Below are 19,375 nucleotides of genomic sequence, written 5' to 3' on the forward strand. Positions count from 1 at the left end.
TGCACTGGAAATCATAACCAAAATGAGCCAGTGATTTTTCTTTTTTGTATTCTCCTTACCCTGTTTGGAATAAAAAGTACAGAAGCTTAATAAAATGGGCTATATAGATATTTTTTTTTTGGGAAAAACTTATATGAAATTGGAAATTTAATGTCTTATAAACATTTGGTAGAGCTCACCTATAAAACCATCTGGGCCTAGGGCTCTTTAGCAAGGGAGGGTTTTGATTGCCATTTCAATGTATTTAATACTTGGTCTATTTAATTTTCTATTTTTTTCCTGCACTAATTTTGACATCTTATATATTCCTAGTAATGTATCACTTCATCTAGATTTTAAAAATTTATTAGTATACTTGTGAGTGCTTATAGATGATTGATTAGCAAATGTTCACACCTCTCATCCTGTGAGAAGATTTAATTCTTTATCCTATGAGTCTTGTATTTGGCCACATGTCTTGCTTTGGTCAATGGAACATTAGTATACTTGATCTGAGCAGAATCCTTAAATGTTTTTAAGCCAGGGTTAGCCTTTTAGTCCTAAAAGTGGCTGTGCTAGAAGGGAAAGATCTCTTAGCTCAACTGTTGTTTGTTTGTTTGTTTGTTTGTTTGGCCCAGCAAACCTGAAGCATATGACACTTCCATCAGTGACAGTGGCTCACTGCAACAGTGAGTTGGGGAGGCTGGTATAATTACCAGGCTCTCTAAAAAGAATGTGTACAGTTTTCTAAAGTGCTACCCATGTCCAACTGAGCCACTCTTATAAAGAATTCATATATGCTTATAACATCTCCAGTTATGTCACAAAATAACTAATGTAAAGGTGTTTTATAGTTTAATACCTTTCTGTTTTTCTAGATCTCTGACCTCAGATGTACCTGACTTTCCTAGCAGTTGTTTACATCTCTGATGTGCCTCTTTTACTCCTTGGTGTCCAGTCTTTTAACTGTGCTCTTGAACCCTGTATAGTTCCTCTTCTCAGGTCACCATTAAGTTAGCCACATATCATAGGAAACAGGGTAAAAGAGAGAGGTACACAGGATGCTGGGCCTGTGGACTCTCCTTCACTCAGAAAACCTACACCCCGATGGACCATGGAGAGCTGTCCGCACAGAGATTCAAAAACTCAACTTGGAGGAACTTTTTATTTTAAAACTATGATCATTTACTGAAAAAGTATTCATCGTGTTCTATTCTGTGCTCAGCATGGAGCTAAAGGTTGAAAAAGGAGAACATAGAAGTCTCTGCCCATAAAGAGCTTGGGAAACAGCAGTGTCATTTAAGAAACAGAAAAGTTGTGTGAATATTTTAGACCTGCCACTAAACGCAGTAGGAATTGGAAAGGAGTCTTTTAGGTTTGAGGCCAGAACAGTAATTGATAGGTATGAGTGAGAGAGAAAGAGATAGTTGGAGAAGGAGAGGGGAACACTATGCTGCTTTCATTTATGTAGTGACCACAAAATGGCGGGGGGCCGGGGGGTGGGGGGAAGGCAGAGTAGAGGTGAAGGGATGGGGGATGTGGGAGTGGGAATGTTCATTCCTTCAAATGGATCCCTGGCTTCATTGTGGTAGATGGGTTTATCAGAGAATGTTGATCCTTTTTGAAATAGGTGAGTTTTAACTTCCCTGAGAATATGATTAAAGGGTTGCATGAAACATTTAGGATCTGTATAAGGGAGAACATTTTATCAGTATGAAAGGGTTTAACGCCTTGCTTAGAATTAAAAAAACTAGTTGGACATTCTTATGTCAGTGTCGTATGGCTCTTAACCGGGGGTAGTACTGCCTCACCCCAGGTATGTGGACATGTGTGCTCAGGCTGGGCTGGGGGATGTTACTAGCACTTAGTAGGTGCAGGTCAGTGATGTTAAAGACCCAACTAGGGAGTGTCCTGCCCGAATGCCAATGGTGCAATTGTTGAGAAACACTGGACTTCCAACACTTCAATCATTTTGACTCTACTTGTACAGTTTTTGCCATATATTTGTACTACTAATTTAACCCTTTTTTCCAGTTTTACTTTTTATTTTTAAATTTACTTTTCTTTTTGTTTACTTTTTTGTCATTCTATATCTGCTTTATTTACTTTTTACTTACTTATCTTAATCATTGCAATCATGAGTTTGAAATGCTATTTATACTTTTCTAATTGTGTTAAAAATAGATACATGACTGTTGAAATACAGCATGTTCACCCATGTACCACCTGACATCATCTCGCACACCACTAGTGGAATGCACATGGAGTTTTGAGAAACAGTGGCCAGATGGTCACAGTGGACTAACTTATAGCTTGACCTGATTTTATGTAGTATATCCTTGGGAGTTAGAACTTTCATTTTTACGTAACCGTGTATTCAGCAGAATTCACAAGCTAGAAGGGCCTCATGAGGATACTTTTCCAGATAGAGGTCAGATGGCACAAACAGCTGTTACTTTATGTGCATAAGCTCTCCTTGGAAGACCCGATTTGCTCTTGGCTGTGTATGTTTATGTGCCAGTTTTCTTTGCTCCAGTCTATGTCCACAGACTACTAGCCATCTCCCAGTCATGGGGAAGTATTCACAAGAAATATGTGGCCCTGAAAGTGTGGAGGAATGAGGGAAAATACTGCCCTCACTTCCAATTAATTGCTCAAAGTATATATTACATTAACAGTTGGCCAGAAGTCAGAATGATGACAGTGTAGCAGGATCACAGATGCTCCCTCCCTGACACCCAATGAGCTGAACCAAAAAGCAGTTAAAACAAAAACATTCGCAACAGCAACCAACCAATCAAAAAACCCCACGGCTTTGTAATAGTCCATATACTTTGAAAAGTGGGAGGCAATGAAGGAAATATCCCAACCTGACTCCCCAGAGGCAATACTGGGAAAGGAGAGCAAGGGTTCCTACTAATACAGATCAGTTTGGAAAGAATCTGGCTGAAGAAGTGAGTAGACAGCCTCCATAAAGTCAGGAATCACCCTCAGCAGAGGCAGGAAGGCAACCCAGATCAGGCAATCTCAGTCTCCATGCTGAGTTACAGAGGGAGACCATAGGAGTGAGTGCTAGCTTGCAAAAGAGAAGGCAGAACGAAGGACCCCCCAACAAAGGCAGGAGTAGTGATCCTAGTGCTCCTTTGTAAAACACTGTGCAGAAAGTGCCAGCCAACATCAAATTATGGCTCAGGGGAGAAAGACAACTGGTCCCCTATAGAGTGAGCAGAGTGTCAAGATATATCAACTTACTATAAGAGAGCAAACAGAAGTTTTGGATGGAGATACTCACATTAAGTATGTACAAGATGAAGGTAAGTGTCATGACAACTATGGAATTACTGCAGCAGAGGAATGAAAAAAAGGAACATGTTTTCAAAAAATAAATATAACCAACCTGGTCTGAGAGGAAACCCAATTCAGGAAAACTCAACCTCACTAGTATTTCATGCTATAGAAGAGCTCAATATCCACTCAGCTACCCTATGTCTTTTGATTGGGGCATTTAATCCACTTACATTAAAGTTATTATTGATAAGTACTTGTTTTTCGCCATTTTTATTTTTTATGCCTGTGTTCCTTCTTCACTTCCTATTTCTTCTTTTTACAGCAGACCCGTTAGCATTTCTTGCATTGCTGGTTTGGTGGAAATAAACTCCCTTAGTCCTTTTTGGTCTGTGAAGCTCCTGATTTCACCCTCAATTTGGATTGATGGCCTTGCTGGGTACAGTATTCTTGGATTCAGAACCTTTCTTTGCATGCCTTTGTATATTTTATTCCATTCCCTTCTTGCCTGATGTGTTTCTGTTGAGAAATCAGTCACTAGTCTGATTGGGGATCCTTTGTAGGTAACTTTCTGTTTCTCTCTGGCCGCTTTTAAGATTCTTACTTTGTCGTTGGTGTTTGCCAATTTAATTATAATGTGCCTTGGCATCAGTCTTTTGGGGTTCATTTTGTTTGGGACTCTGTGAGCTTCTTGGACTTGTGTGAGTTTTTTCTTCCCTATATCAGGGAACTTTTCTGTCATTATTTCTTCAAATAGGTTTTCTATTCCTTGCTCAGTTTCCTCTCCTTCTGGCACCCCTATTATGCAGATGTTTTGTTTCGTGTTGTCCCAAAGTTCCTTTAGGCTCTCCTCCTGTTTTTTAAGTTTTTTTTCTAGATGCTGCTCTGCTTGGGTATTTTTTCCTATCTTGTCTTCTAGCTCACTGATGTGGTCCTCCACTTCTCGTAGTCTACTGTTGATGCTTTCTATTGAGTTCTTTATTGCAGCGATGTCATTTTTCATCTTTTCTTGGTTCTTCTTCATTTCCTCTTGGTTCTTAGACATATTGTTGAATTTGTCTTCCAACCTTTTCAGCGACCTTATGACCATTTCTCTGAATTCTTTCTCTGACATATTGCTTGCCTCCATTTTGTTTACTTCCTTTTCTGGTGATGCCTCCTTTTCTTTTGTATGAGGGCTGTTTCTTTGTCTCCCCATGATTGCTCCTCTCCCGGTGTCTGGATATGTAGCTTTCTCTCTCCTGCGTTGACTTAAAGGCACAAAATACAACAAACAAGGCACAACACACAAGGCATTGAACACAGATGTATTTATGATACTAATAACCCCAAATAAAGGTGACCACCAGAGAAAAGAGAATTAGGGGATTTTAAAAAAAGAGTGCAAAAATGATATTGAGAAAAGGAAAAAAAGTAAGAGAGAAAAGAAAGAGAATAAAAAAAGAAGGGGAAAAACTATTTATATGGGGAGAAAACTCCAATAGAACAACAACTAACCCCCAAAAATGCAAACAACAAACCAGAGATGAATGCAATCTCCAAACAATAACTAATAACAAGTGAGGAGAGGAAAAACAGAAGCAAAAAGAGAGAGAGAGAGAGAGAGAGAGAGAGAGAGAGAGAGAGAAACAATCACACAAACAAACAAAAAAGCCAAACTAATCAACAATCAAACAAACAACAACATTAGGACAGAGAGAAAGGACAAAACAAAACAAAATAAAACAAAAAACATAAAACAAAAAGAAAAAAAGGGAAGAGAGAAAAAGAATTGGATAGTGAAGAAAGAGAAGAGAGAAGTGTGTATGGACTTGGAGCAGGGGAGCAGTAATTAGATATATAAGTAGGATGAATTTTTAATGGGCGGTAAAAAGAAAGAATAGGGAAAATCTAAAGCAGGAATAGGGTAAGAGAAACAGGACAACAAAAGGAGAAAAATGAGAAAGAGTGTTGGCATAAAGGTAAAGTTGAGATAGAGTAAAATGATGCTAAAGGAAAAATGAAAATAGAATGTAGGACACTAATCCCAAAATAAAATAAAATGAAACAAAATAAAATAAAATAAATAAATAATAAAAGTACCTTTAAAAAAGGTAAAATAATAGTAGTAATAATGCTAATTAAAAATATAATAATTAAAAAGGTAAAATCAAGTGAGGAAAAAAGAAAAAATTAGTTTCTTAAGTAAAAGATAAAAAATAAAAATGTGCAGTAGTGAAGGTCATTCACTTCCTCTACTGTTCTGTTTGGCACTCCTGTTTCCTGTCAGGTAGTCAGGACAGTATTGAAGTTCCCTGCCTTCCACTGCCCCTCTGTGTCGTAAGCCACAATCCTGTTTTCAAGCAGGCGGTATTTCTTTGTTTCTCATCCTGCCTTTAGTTGTATTTACACAAGAGTCAATTTGTGATTCAACCCCTGGGTGGCAGTGTTTCTGTATTGACATCTGGGGCTATAAATCCTCTCTACCCAGTATTTAGTTTTTGTTTTCCCTGCCACAATTAATACTGGGTTGGGGGAATGGACTGCCCCAGAGCTGGTTTTCTGATCATTTCTTTCTGCTCTGATCCCCAGGTTCCACAAAGACAACTTTACCCTGCAGTCTCTGAGAGTGTCCCCAATTGGGTGATCCTGTGTACTGGGCTTAGGAATCAAAAGCAAGGATTTAAAGAGAAAAAAAAAGCCAGAGTAAGCGCAGACTCGTAACTTTCCGCCCCCCCCCCCCCCCCAGCATTGTGTGCATTTCTGCACACGTCTTTTTCCCTTGGCACTGCACAGCCAGTATACTGGTAGAACGTCAGGCTGCCTTTCTGTGCCCAGCTCAGCTATGGGTTGATTTCTAGAGTTCTCTTCTGCCAGCAGCCCTGTGGACCCCCTTGCACATTCTCGGGCCATGCTGACCCCAATGGCCACAGATTTGTGGGTCGCAGACTTCCTTTGAAACTCTAGATCCCACTGTGTGTGTTTCACCCTCCAGCCTGGATCGTAGACCTCACCTTTCTCTAGGCCAGTGGTTCTCAACCTTTCTAATGCCGCTCTAATATATGCTCTAGGCAATATTTGACCTTTCCGTGAGAATGTGCAGGGCTCGTCCGTGTCTGCGTATTTGCACTGCTTGAGACCCAGTGTTCGTGGGTTCGCAGCTGGTCCCTGGGTGTTGTAGTTGTAGGGTCCTGGGAGGTATCTGAGTTCTTCCCAGTTGAAGGTAAGGCTAGGCTTCAAATCACAGCCACTTTATTATTATTTTTTAAAATAAATCTTAATTGTTAAGATTATTACAGTTGTTCCTCTTTTTCCCCTCCATAGCTCCCCTCCACCCTGTTCCCACCCCACCTTCTGCCCTTCCCCCTACCCCCAACTGTCCTCATCCATTAGGTGAACGACTTTTGTCCAATCTCTTCCCACACCCCCCCACACCACTTTACCCCCGAGAATTGTCAGTCCACTCACTTTCTATGCCCCTGATTCTATTATATTCACCAATTTATTCTGTTCATCAGATTTTTTATTCACTTGATTTTTAGATTCACTTGTTGATAGATATGTATTTGTTGTTCATAATTTTTATCTTTACCTTTTTCTTCTTCTTCCTCTTCTTAAAGAATACCTTTCAGCATTTCATATAATACTGGTTTGGCAGTGATGAACTCCTTTAGCTTTTTCTTATCTGTGAAGCTCTTTATCTGACCTTCAATTCTGAATGGTAGCTTTGCTGGGTAGAGTAATCTTGATTGTAGGTTTTTGCTATTCATCACTTTGAATATTTCTTGCCACTCCCTTCTGGCTTGCATAGTTTCTGTTGAGAAATCAGCTGACAATTGTATGGGTACTCCCTTGTAGGTAACTAACTGTTTTTCTCTTGCTGCTTGTAAGATTCTCTCTTTGTCTTTTGCCCTTGGCATTTTAATTATGATGTGTCTTGGTGTGGTCCTCTTTGGATTTCTTTTGTTTGGGGTTCTGTGCACTTCCTGGACTTGTAAGTCTATTTCTTTCACCAGGTGGGGGAAGTTTTCTGTCATTATTTCTTCAAACCCCAAACAAAGAAGAGGAATCTACAGATCTCTCCATAACTCCTGCTAGGTGGCTTCAGGCAGAGGCTAAATTAGCACCTCCTTAGAGATCCAAGAGCCAGTGTACCCAGTGGTCAGAGTGGGACCATTCAGATTACAACTCCTCAGATCCATAAGGGACACAATCAGGGGACAGACTCAGTGAGCACCAAAGCCCCACTGAAGCAAGTCTTGCCTCATAAGGGTGTCTCCAGCACAGAAGTTCTCCCATCGCAGACACAGCTGATTCTCACAGCCAATTGGCCTGGAGGTCAATTCCTCCCAGTGATACCAACAACAATCAAGGCTTAACTACAAGACTGTGCACACAGTCCAAAAAGGGGTGCACCAAGAAAGTCCACCTCAGGTAACTGGGGAGGCTGAGCCACTGGGCCCTATAGGACACCTACCACACAAAGCCACTCTATCAACACAGGGAAGCAGCCAAAATGCGGAGACAAATAAACAGGTCACAAATGACAGAAATGGAGGAAAGCAAATGACTGGATATAGAGTTCAAAACCACAGTTATAAGGTTTTTCAAGAATTTTCTAGAAACCACTGATAAATTTAATGAGACCCTTGAAGATATGAAAGAGGACCAATTAGAAATTAAGCATACACTGACTGAAATAAAGAATAATATACAGAGATCCAACAGCAGACTAGAGGATCCCAAGAATCAAGTCAAAGATTTGAAATACAAAGAAGCAAAAAACACCCAACCAGAAAAGCAAAAAGAATCCAAATATATGAAGATAGTGTAAGGAGCCTCTGGGACAACTTCAAGCGTACCAACATCCGAATTATGGGGGTTCCAGAAGAAGAGAGAGAGCAAGATATTGAAAACCTATTTGAAGCTCTTTATTTGACTGTTTATCTATCTATATAAAAGCCTAAGCGACCATTGCAACCGAATGGATGACCAAACAGGCTGCATGGGGCGACTGGGCCAGCAGGGAGGTTAGTGAGGGGCAACCAAATGACTGAGCAGCAGGTTGCGTGTGGTGACCAGGCCGGCAGGAAGGTTAGTTAGGAGCGACCAAACGACCAAATGGCAGGTTGCGTGGGGTGTCCAGGCTGGCAGGGGGGTTATTAGGAACAACCAAATGACCAAGCAGCAGGCTGCGTGGGGCGACCAGGCGGGGGGGGGGGGGCAGTTGGGGGCAACTAGGCTGGCGGGGGGGGGGGGGGGTTGGGGGTGATCAGGCCAGCAGGCAGAGGCAGTTAGGGGTGACCAGGCTGGCAGGGGGCGCAGTGAGGGGTGATCAGGCAGGTGAGCGGTTAGGAGCCAGTGGTCCAGGATTGTGAGAGATGTCCGACTGCCCGTTTAGGGGATCAGGCCTAAACCAGCAGTCAGACATCTCCCAAGGGGTCCTGGATTGGAGAGGGTGTAGGCTGGGCTGAGGGGACCCTCCTCCCCCTGACCCCCACCCCCATGCATGAATTTTGTGCCCCGGGCCTCTAGATTTGAATGGATATAGTAATCTTGGTTTCAGATCCTTCCTTGCTTTCCATTACCTGAGTACTTCATGCCATTCCCTTCTGGCCTGTAGAGTTTCTGATGAGCAATAAGAAGTCAGCCTTATGGGAACTGTAGGTAACAGTTTTCCTTTCTCTTTCTGCCTTTAAGATTCCCTCTTTGTCTTTAATTTTTCATGTTTTAATTATGATGTATCTGGGCATGGGTCTGTTTGGGTTCTTCTTGTTTAGAGTTCTCTGTGCCTCCTGAACATGTGTGAGTTTTTCTATACCAGGTTAGGGAAATTTTCTACCATTATTTCTTCAAACACCTTCTCTATTCCTTTCTCCCTTTCTGCCTCTTCTGGAACACCTGCTATCCTAATATTGTTACGTTTCACATTGTCCCACAGCTCCTTAAGCTGTCCTCCTATTTTTTAATTGTTTTTCCTTTTTGGTTCTCTAATTGAGTGATATTTTCAACTCTGTTTTCTAATTCACTGATTCAATTCTCAGCTTCCCCTAATCTGCTGTGTATTCCTTCCAATGTGTTCTTTATTTGTGTGATGTTATTCTTTATCTCTTAAGTGGCCTCAGGGCAAGGTGTTTTCCAATAGGGTGTGTCGACTGTCTCCCCCCAGGTAAGGCAAATGTCTGTGTGGGAAAGATGTCCTCCACTGCGTGAGGGAATGACTCAGCCCAGGAAACTTGGGGTGTCTGCCTTCTGAGCTCTATCCCCTGAGTCCCCAGTCCTGGGTTCTGCTCTCACAGCTCCAGTCCACTTCACCCTCCCTGTGCCAGAGCACAAGGTGGGTGGCACTACAGGGAATTTTTGTGTGTTGGCTTTCAAAAGGGTGCCCGAACTTTTAGCTGCCACTCCCTGGCAGACAGCACCCCACTGTTTTTCACAGCTAGATGTTATGTGGGTACCCTCCTCAGTTTGGTGGTCTCTGTTCAGGAGCTCAGCTTAGGGATTAGATCCCAGTGTTCTCAGTTGCACCCGCCCCACCTCCCCCAGATGAGATATCTTTCCAGGACTTCAGTTGCTATCTGTGGGCACCTGGCAAGGCCTTTCATGCCTCCACCTCTCCTACCAGTCTCTATGTGGTCTCCACCTTCGGTCCTTGAGTATCAGGGTTCTCTCCTGCGAGTTTTCCATTGATTATTCAGGAGCCTTTCCATATTTCAGTTGTAATTCCAGCTTGTTCCTGGGAGCATGTCTGTGCATCATCCACTTACTCTGCCACCATTTTTCAGGGTCTTGTTTTCTTATCCATTCAGCCACTGTATGTCTTTTGATTGAAGCATTTAATCCATTTATATGTAAAGTGATTGTTGATAGATATGTAGTTATTGCCATTTTATTATTCATATCTTTGATCTGTTTCTTCTTCTTTAGGAAGTTCCTTTAACATTTCTGTAATACTGGTTTGGTGGTGATGAACTTGTTTAGCTATTCCTTATCTGGGAAGCTCTTTATCAGTCCTTCAATTCTAAATGATTACTTTGCTGGGTAGAGTTATCTTGGTTGTGGATCCTTGATTTTTATCACTTAAATATTTCATGCCAATCCCTTCTGACCAGGTAAGTTTCTATTGAGAAATCAGTGGATAGTCTGTGGGAGCTCCCTTGTAGATAACTAACTGCCTTTTTTTTTTTTTTTGCTGCTTTTAAGATTCTCTCTTTGTCTTTAACTCTTAGCATTTTAATTATGGTGTGTCTTGGTATGGGCCTCTTTGGGTTCATCTTGTTTGGGACTCTCTGTGTTTCCTGGGCTTGTATATGTATTTCCTTTGCCAGTATAGGGAAGTTTTCTCTCATCATTTCTTTTATAAAATATTATTTTATTTATTTATTTATTTATTTATTTATTTATTTATTTATTTAGTGAATTTTAGAAAGAGAGAGAAAGGGAGAGGAAGAGAAACATCAATGTGAGAACACAACATCAGTCAGCTGCCTCCTGCATGCTCCCTACCAGGGATTGAGCCTGCAACCCAGGCGTGTGCCCTTGACTGGGAATCAAACTGGCAACCTTTTGGTGCACAGAATGATGCCCAACCAACTGAGTCACACTGGCCAGGGCTTAAATTTTATTTTTAATTAAAGTTTATTTTATGCTTGTTTCAGGTGTACAACATAGTGGTTAGACAATCACATACTTTACAAAATGGTCCCCCTATACTGTCATTTTTTTTATATAGGTTTTCAATCTCTTGTTCTCTTTCTCTTCTTCTTCTGGTATCTCTATGAAGCAAATGTTGGTATATTTAATGTCCCAGTGATCCCTTAAATCATCCTCATTTTTAAAAAATGTTTTTTATTTTTGCTGTCCTGTTTGGGTGTTTTCTGTTACCTTGTCTTCCAAATTGCTGATTTACTCCTCTGTTTCATCTACTCTACTATTGATTTCTTGTATAGTCTTCCTTATTTCAGTTATTGTATTCTTAATTTCTGATTGGCTATTTTATATGTTTTCCATTTCCATTTTTGTGTTTTCTATATCTTTGTTAAAGTTCTCACTGAGTACATCTTCTCTTCCCCTACATTTTTTTTTAACACCCTTTTAACCAGTGTTTTGAACTCTGAATCTGGTCAATTGCTTGTATCCATTTCCTTTAGTTCTTTTTCTGCAGTTTTGTCCTATTCTGTTATTTGGGACATGTTTCTTTGTCTCCTTATTTTGGCTGATTCTTTGTGTTTGTTTTTATGTATTAGGTGGTTCTGCTCTGTCTCCCATTTTGGTAGATTGATCTTATGTAGTAGATGTCATTTGGAGCCCAGTAGCACAGTCTCCCTGGTCACCTGAGCCAGGTGCTTCAAGAGTGTCCTCGTGTGGGTTGTGTGTGGCCTCCTGTTGTAGTTGAGCCTTGATTGCTGTTGGTACATCAGTGAAAGTATTTGATCCTTAGGCTGAGTTGCTGTGAGGGATGGCTGTGACTAAATTGGATGAGCTGTTGTGCGGGGGCTAACCCCATGGAGCTTGATTCATTTTAGCAGGACTCTGGTACCTGTTGAGTCCACTAATTGTGTTTGTCATTTTAGAGCTAACTGGATAGTATTCTGGGGTGGTCTGAAGCCTGCCACTGGGTATGTTGGTTCTGGGCCTTTTAGGAGGGGCTCTGGTGCAGGCAACTTCAGCCACTGCCTGTGCCCAGCCTGGGGCTACCTAGTTTGGCCACACTGAGGCCAGACACTGCTTGTTTGGGATTTGTGAGCCTTTGAAAATTTTTAGAAAAGTTCATAGCTTAAGCTGAGACTGGCCATTTGTATGGAAAAGCTACTTAAAGCAGATTGGACAGGCCCGAGAGTTGGGTGGGACAGGGTCTCAGAAAATCACCAGGGCAGGGAAAATAGTGTTAGCTATGTTGGTAGAGATTCGGACCTGTTTCCCACCTGTGCCTACAGACTGTGTTGTGGGAGGGCTCAACACAGGAACAATGGCTCTGCCAGCACTTCTGTTTGGGAGAAAGCTGCCCCTCCAGCCCTCGCCCTGAAGCTGGACAATTCTGTTTCTCCCAAAGCCAGATAAGTCAGTTCCTTTCCTATGTTCCTGGTGCCTTTTGAGCTACTGTCCCAATGCTGGAGCTCAGAGCTAGTAAGTCCATGAATGGGCCCTTTAAGAGGAATGCCTGGACTCCAGCAGCCCTCTGTCTCACTCAGCTGCAATCCTCGCTGGTTTTCACAGCCAAAAGTTATGAGGGCTTCTCTTCCCAGCACTAGAACCCTGGGCTGGGGAACCTTGTGTGGGGTTGGGATCCCCTCATTATTTATGGGGAGATCTTCACAGCCAAGTTATCCCTCCTATTTCTTAACCATCACTCCATGGTTGTGGGACCAGCTCGTTTTGTATCTCCACCCCTCCTACTAGCCTCAACATGGCTTCTTCTTTTTATCCTTAGTTATAAGACTTCTGTTCAGCTAGTCTTTGGCTTGTTGCCAAGAATGATTGTTCTTTAATTTAGTTGTAATTTTGATGTGGTTGTGGTAGGAAGCCAGCCCAGCATTTATCAACTCCGCCATCTTCTTTTTGATAGTAGCCATCCAATGGGTGTGAGATGAAATGGGATTTGTAAAAGATTGATTGAAGAACCAGAAAAGAAATTGAGGACAAAACACAATACAAGATTTGAGCCATAAAACACACACACACAGTGTGGAATCAAATGAGTGGCCTGGGGAAAGCCAGGAGCTTATCACAGGGAGTGAAAGCAGTAAGAGGGAAAATGATAGCCTTGGAGGATAGGCAAAGCCATACAATATATGAAGCAGAAAAATAATGCAAAGATATGATAAGAATGCCCTGGCTAGTGTGATTCAGTGGTTAGAGTATCAGCCTGTGCACTGAAGGGTCGCATGTTTGATTCCCAGTCAAGGGCACATACCTCTGTTGCAGGTTCCATCCCCAGCCTTGGTCAGGGTGCATGCGAGAGGCAACTAATCAATGTGTCTCTCTCACATCAATGTTTCTCTCTTTCTCTTTCCCCTCTCTCCCTCCCACTGTCACTAAAAATCAATGAAAAAAATATCTTCAGGTGAGGACTAACAAAAAAATATATAACAAGATTTTTCTGAAAGGAAGGAAGAACTAAATCTTTGGTCACAAGGTCATGCCACATGCCCGGCAAAGCAGAAATAAAATGACCAAGTTATGCCCTAATCTAAAGCTTCAGTACTATAAACTCCAGACAGAAAAAACAAGTTATATAAAATGGGGATATCAAATTGGTTTCAGAATTCTCCACACCAATGTTCTCTACCATGAAATATAAGCACGGTCTACAAACTTGTAAGAAGAATAAAATTATTAAAGTTATATAAAATTGTATTAATAATTTGAAAGAATAATATTAAAATAATATAATATGAACATTTTAAATAAATATATGTTACTATTTGGCAGTGAAGGAATAAGCAGATTGTCTTGATTTGAAAGAACTAAAGGAAGATGGTAACCATGAGCATTTCCTCAGAAAAATTGCCCTATGATGAATTTGACCCAAAGACTCAAATCAAAAGGACAAACTCAGGAATAAAAATTCCATGGTTATAAAACAGTAACAAAAAAAACCATGGGTGATGATTCAAACCATTATAATGTAAATGTTATGCACCTGGCAAAATAAAATGATGTGAGCAACAAAAATCAAGAGGTGTGAAGAAAGGGAGAGGAAATATAAAGTATTCATTGTAGAGCATTAATGTTAAAATATGCAATATATCTCTTAAATTTTCATAAATTTTTTCTCAGTATTGATTCGTGTGTGTGTGTGTGTGTGTGTGTGTGTGTGGTTTGCACGTGTTTTAAGTATTTTAACTGCAGGTCAGAAAGCCATTTAGTTTCTCTTTTTTTCTTCTTCTGTTATATTTAAAAATTTAAATAACTCTTAGAAAAATAGCCGTTAGATTATTCTTCTAACAGTATATGTCCAAAATTATGTTCAACAACTGTGAATACAATGGTGGGATACTGGATGATTTGTTTTCTTCTTTGTACTTTTTTGAGTTGCTTGAATCTTTTAATGAGCTCATATTTTTTTATAAAAGTCATGAAATTAATACTGTTAATATAAAATACTGGTCAGTGGTATCATTGTTCTAATTGCTACTTAGTCATTTTTTAAAAAATTATAATCTTGATAAACACCAGAAAGAGCCCTTGACAATAATTTTACAACTCATGCCAAAACATTATCTATTCTAATAAGATACCTTTTGTCTTCTTATCTATAATAATAAAAGCGTAATATCCTAATTAGACCAGACAACCTTCTGGACAAAGCTGGGGCTGCAAGGGCCAAGGCAAACCACTGCAGCTGTGAGGGCCAAGCCCCTTGCACAAATTTCATGCATCAGGCCTCTAGGTGACTTCATAAATCAAAACAGTGAGCTGGTGAGTGTGAAGTGGGATTGACCTGTGATGCTGGTGACAGAAAATGCAGTACAATGTGCTATTGTGCAGATGTCTGAGCCAGGAATGTGGATACCCCACTTCTAGTCCTGGCCTAAAGAGTAACCAGCACCATAACTGAGGATATTTGGAGTCCTCAATCTTTGCACTTTGTTACAATGAACTTCTTTCACTTCTTTGAATGCACCATGTTCTCCTGTCTCAGGGCTTTTGCACAATGCAGTTTCTTTCTGCACAGGGTGCATCATACACACTTTTCCTTTCCCTTCACTGGTGATGTTCAAGTTTGTCAGGAGAGGGTAGCTGTTCTATTTAGCAGGTTACCCTCCAGCACTAGCCAGTCCTGCAGGCCACAGTGTCACCCCTGTGCCCATTGGCCAGTGCTAGAGGGAACTGGGGCCCCTGCAGGCATCCTCACATTCCTCCGGAACCCCCTTCTTAGCCTCTCCGGTGAGAGAGATGGAAGTGAAAACAGCATGTTACAAAGCAGTATGTGTGATGTAATCCTAAATGTTTTACATAGAGGACTGAAAGGAAATAGATCAAATCAATTGGTTTCTCTGGTAAGATTTCTAGTTATTTTTATTTTCTTGTTTTCAAATTTTCTGTAATAAACGCTGAATTTTCATAGATGCTGAATGGTATTTCTCAAGCCCCTATCTTTGGCTTTGTACTGAGCACCCGCCAAGAAGACTAGGAAAAATTGGTCCCTGATATTTGGAAATGTACGTCATTCTCCCCATGTTTTCCATTCTCCCCCACCCCCACCCCGTGATGTTTTTACTTGCTCTTCACCTTTGTGTCTTTCTCCTCCCCAGGTAACCAGGTAACTGGAATCCCTCCACACATCCTCAACAGCTCCCCATCAGACCGGCAGATTAACCAGCTGGCCCAGAGGCTGGGCCCTGAGTGGGAGCCCATGGTGCTGTCTCTGGGACTGTCCCAGACAGATATCTACCGCTGTAAGGCCAACCACCCCCACAACGTGCAGTCACAGATGGTGGAGGCCTTCGTCCGCTGGAGGCAGCGCTACGGGAAGCAGGCCACCTTCCAGAGCTTGCAAAGGGGCCTCCAGGCTGTGGAGGGGGACCTCTCAGTACTGCAGCACATGCTGGAATGATGGTGCCTCTATCAACCCTCTGGGAAGTGTGTCCCCAAGTCACGTGCCCTGGGCAGGTAGTCTTTTTGTGTGTGTGTGTGTATGTGATTTCTTTTTAATGATCCTTAGATGAAAGGAGAAAATAGGATTTCCACATTACCTAAAAGGCTGGATTGCTCAGATCTTCAGATCTCCCACACTGGCATGACAATTCATTGTTTTTAATTGCTCAAAGACTGCATTGTCTTAATTGTTCAGGTTTTAATTCTGTGGTTACCTTTTAATAGACTGGCAAAACATTGTGGCTCCAAAGCTATGCTGTGTTATCACATTACATGCAGGTGTCCTTCCTATACATAGATCATCTGCTTTTGCGTTGCCTGGGAACTGAACTGTGGACTTTGCTGTTTATAATGATGATTATAATAAAAAGTGAATTACTATATATAATGTGGCCCTTTCATGAGAAAGTGTTGTTTGTTTTTTCCTCGTTCTTGTATTGCATAGATTAAGAGTGTAAATTTACAGAAGTTGTTTCTTTGGAACAGAATCGATAGCAACAGGAAAATGGCTACTTTCTTCATTCAAGATAAATAGCTCTGGCAGGGTGTCTGCATTAAATTTAAGTCACTAAAGCCTCCTGCAAAGACCAGTTCAAGTACCAGCATGTATGCCTGAGCCCTTCATCTTTAAAAGATTGCTCAAGAAAATCCTGTACCATTTATTTAAAGGATTTAGTCCAGGGACAGAAGGAGGTGTAGTCTTCCCACTGAAGCCCTGATGATTGAAGTGTTATGCTCTTAAGGAGTACGATTTAGACTTCTGTCCTTTTACTAAAAACATGTTGTCAAATGCTTTACTGTTTCAAGGCTTTTCATATATGGGATCTCATTTGGACCTCACAAAGATCCTTTGAAGCAGTTGGGCAAGAGAGGTGAGCCGCCCTCTGCGGGGAGATTAAGTGATTAGCCTGGTGACTGAGCTAGAATGTGTGCTTTGGAGCACTGTTCCCGTGTGTCCTTTGCAATCCTTTGCAACTACTCACACGGCTTCTCCTCTCTCATTCATGCTCATTGAGGAAACTGAGTCCTGCCTTCTGCCGGCTAGCAGCATCGCCTGGGATAAGTTACTTCACTTCTCTCAGCCTCTCAGTTTCCTCCTTTGTAAAATGAGGAAATGATTGTCCCCACCTCCAAGATGTTTGGGATGATGAAAGGAATATTGCTGCCTGGTCCATAGTCACCTCTTGGGAACCTGCTGCTGTGGCTGACCCCGGGTGCGGTTCACAGACAAAGCTGCATGGTGGCTAAAGCTGAGCCACTGTAGGAAGTGCTACCCCTGCTTCTTGCTAAGCTTTAAAACGTGATGTGATTTTATTAACTCTACAATGGGTCCACTCAAGAGAGGCACAGGTGAACATCCCAGTTTGTGATCTGAGCTTCTCAATAATCAGAGAATCCATTGCTTAATCCTAATCTAACTCAGGATGTTTCAAAGGGAAACAGTTGTACTTTTTATGTCTCTCCATTCTGAGTTCAAAGTGCATAGAGTAGTAGACTTGAACATGAAGTGGATGCTCAAAATGATGACAGTGGCGTGTTGATAACATCCTTTTGGATGTCTGACAACCAAATTCCCTTTACTAAAGAAGGTCAGTTATTTCATAGTTCAACAAACAGTTCAGAAGAATGGTCTACTGGTTTAATTAGCTCTAATTTTCCATTTTGTAGCCTAGCCATTAATTCATTATCTTGTAAAAATTCTCATACGTTTGGCCCCATCACTGCATCCAGTGATAGACTGTACTTCTATGGTATCTTCAATAAACTGCTTGTCATTTTGAACCATGGACTGGTTATGTTGTTGCTATTTATCCCCCTGAGTTTGCTAACAGAGAGTTGCTTTGGCATTCGCTCACACCAGATTTATATATGAGAGAGTATAGCTGGGCTCTGTTGTGTCTGACTAGATGGCAGTTTAGAAGTGGTCAGATGATTAGCTAAGTCATGTTCCTGCCATTTGCAAGGAGTCTGTCATATACAAAGACACTGCTCTGTGAGCAGTGAAAAACAAGTCATGACAAAGTTCCCCAAGGTGGGCTGCTGGGACCATTAGAGAGCTCTGACTGGCTGCCCTTCATGAGCAGGGTGTCTCCAATGTCACCTGGCAGCTGCACCTGTGTGGGCCTGCTCACATTATTGCAGAAGATTTGCAGAATGGAAGAACAGAACATCCAGATCACAGCCTCATCTCTACCTCTGGCAGCAAAGAGTGACGAAATGACATCAATGACAACTACCTCCCAAGAGAATCAGGTAGGCATTGTGCTGGCAAGGAGTCCATGTGGTTTTGCATGGAAGAAGACTCTACAATTCCAGAGGATGCCTACTCCCAATAATATCCTGAATGAGTTCAGTGGTGTGGCCCAGCATTTGCAGACACTGATTAAAAAAAAGTCTTGCTCCCATTTGGTTTGATGTATGTGTTTATTTGTACATATTCACGTGTATGTGCATATATGAATATGTCCCCAAAGTTTTATTTTCCCATTTCCTCTAATTCCTTTTTTAAAAATTGGGGACACTATTACATATGTTCCCTATTTCCCCCATGCTTTTCTCCCCTCCACACGGCCCATGCCCCACCCCAGGCCTTCAGTACATTGTTGTCCTTGTCCATTGATCTATGCATATATGCATATACTAGAGGCCTGGTGCATGAAATTTGTGCACTGGGGGGGGGGGAGGGGGATGTCCCTCAGCCCAGCCTGCACCCTCTCCAATCACTGTGGGATTGGGCCTAAACCGGCAGTTGGACATCCCTCTCACAATCCGGGACTGCTGGCTCCCAACTGCTCACCTGCCTGCCAGCCTGATCACCCCCTAAGCACTCCCTGCCAGCCTGATTGATGCCTAACTACTCCCCTGCCGGCCTGATTACCTCCAACTGCCCTCCTCTGTAGGCCTGGTCCCCCTAACTGCCCTCCCCTGCTGGCCCAGTCACCCCTAACTACCTTCCCCTGTCAGCCATTTTGTGGTGGCCATCTTTGACCACATGGAGGCGGCCATCTTGTGCAAAGGTCAATTTGCATATTACCTCTTTATTATATAGGATATTCTTTGGCTAATCTATGTTAGTCCACCCATCCCCTCCCCTCTGAGATCTGTCAGTCTATTTCATGCATCCATGCATCCATGTCTATGGCCCTATTTTGTTCATCAGTTTATTTTGTTCATTAGTGAGATCCTATGGTATTTATTTTTCTCTGACTGGCTTATTTCATTTAGCATCATAATCTCCAAGTCCATACACTGTTGCAAAGGGTAAGAGATCCTTCTTTTTTACAGCTGCATAGTATTCCATTGTATAAATATACCACAGCTTTTTTATCCACTCATCTACAGGTGGGCGCTTGGGCTGTTTCCAGATCTTAGCTATTATAAACAACACTGCTATGAACATAGAGGTGAATATATTCTTTCCGGTTGGTGTTTCATGATTCTTAGGATATATTCCCAGAAGTGGGCTTGCTGGGTCAAAAAGCAGTTCCATTTTTAATTTTTTGAGGGAAAATATTGTTTTCCATAGTGGCTG

At 41.7% G+C, this 19,375-nt stretch overlaps 1 protein-coding gene across 1 annotated transcript in view; it reads left to right on the forward strand.

Moving 5' to 3' along the window:
* CRADD (CARD and death domain containing adaptor protein) overlaps nucleotides 1–17,725 on the forward strand; it is a 197,525-nt gene extending 179,800 nt beyond the window's left edge. Inside the window, exon 3 of the mRNA XM_079773943.1 lies at nucleotides 15,501–17,725. Within this exon, the coding sequence (XP_079630069.1) occupies nucleotides 15,501–15,802 (302 nt within the window). The 3' untranslated portion in view covers nucleotides 15,803–17,725. The remainder of the gene's footprint in view (nucleotides 1–15,500) is intronic.
* The last annotated feature ends 1,650 nt before the right edge of the window (nucleotides 17,726–19,375 follow it).

This window comes from Cnephaeus nilssonii (assembly GCF_951640355.1).
Source record: "Cnephaeus nilssonii genome assembly, chromosome: 6".
Classification (NCBI taxonomy): domain Eukaryota; kingdom Metazoa; phylum Chordata; class Mammalia; order Chiroptera; family Vespertilionidae; genus Cnephaeus; species Cnephaeus nilssonii.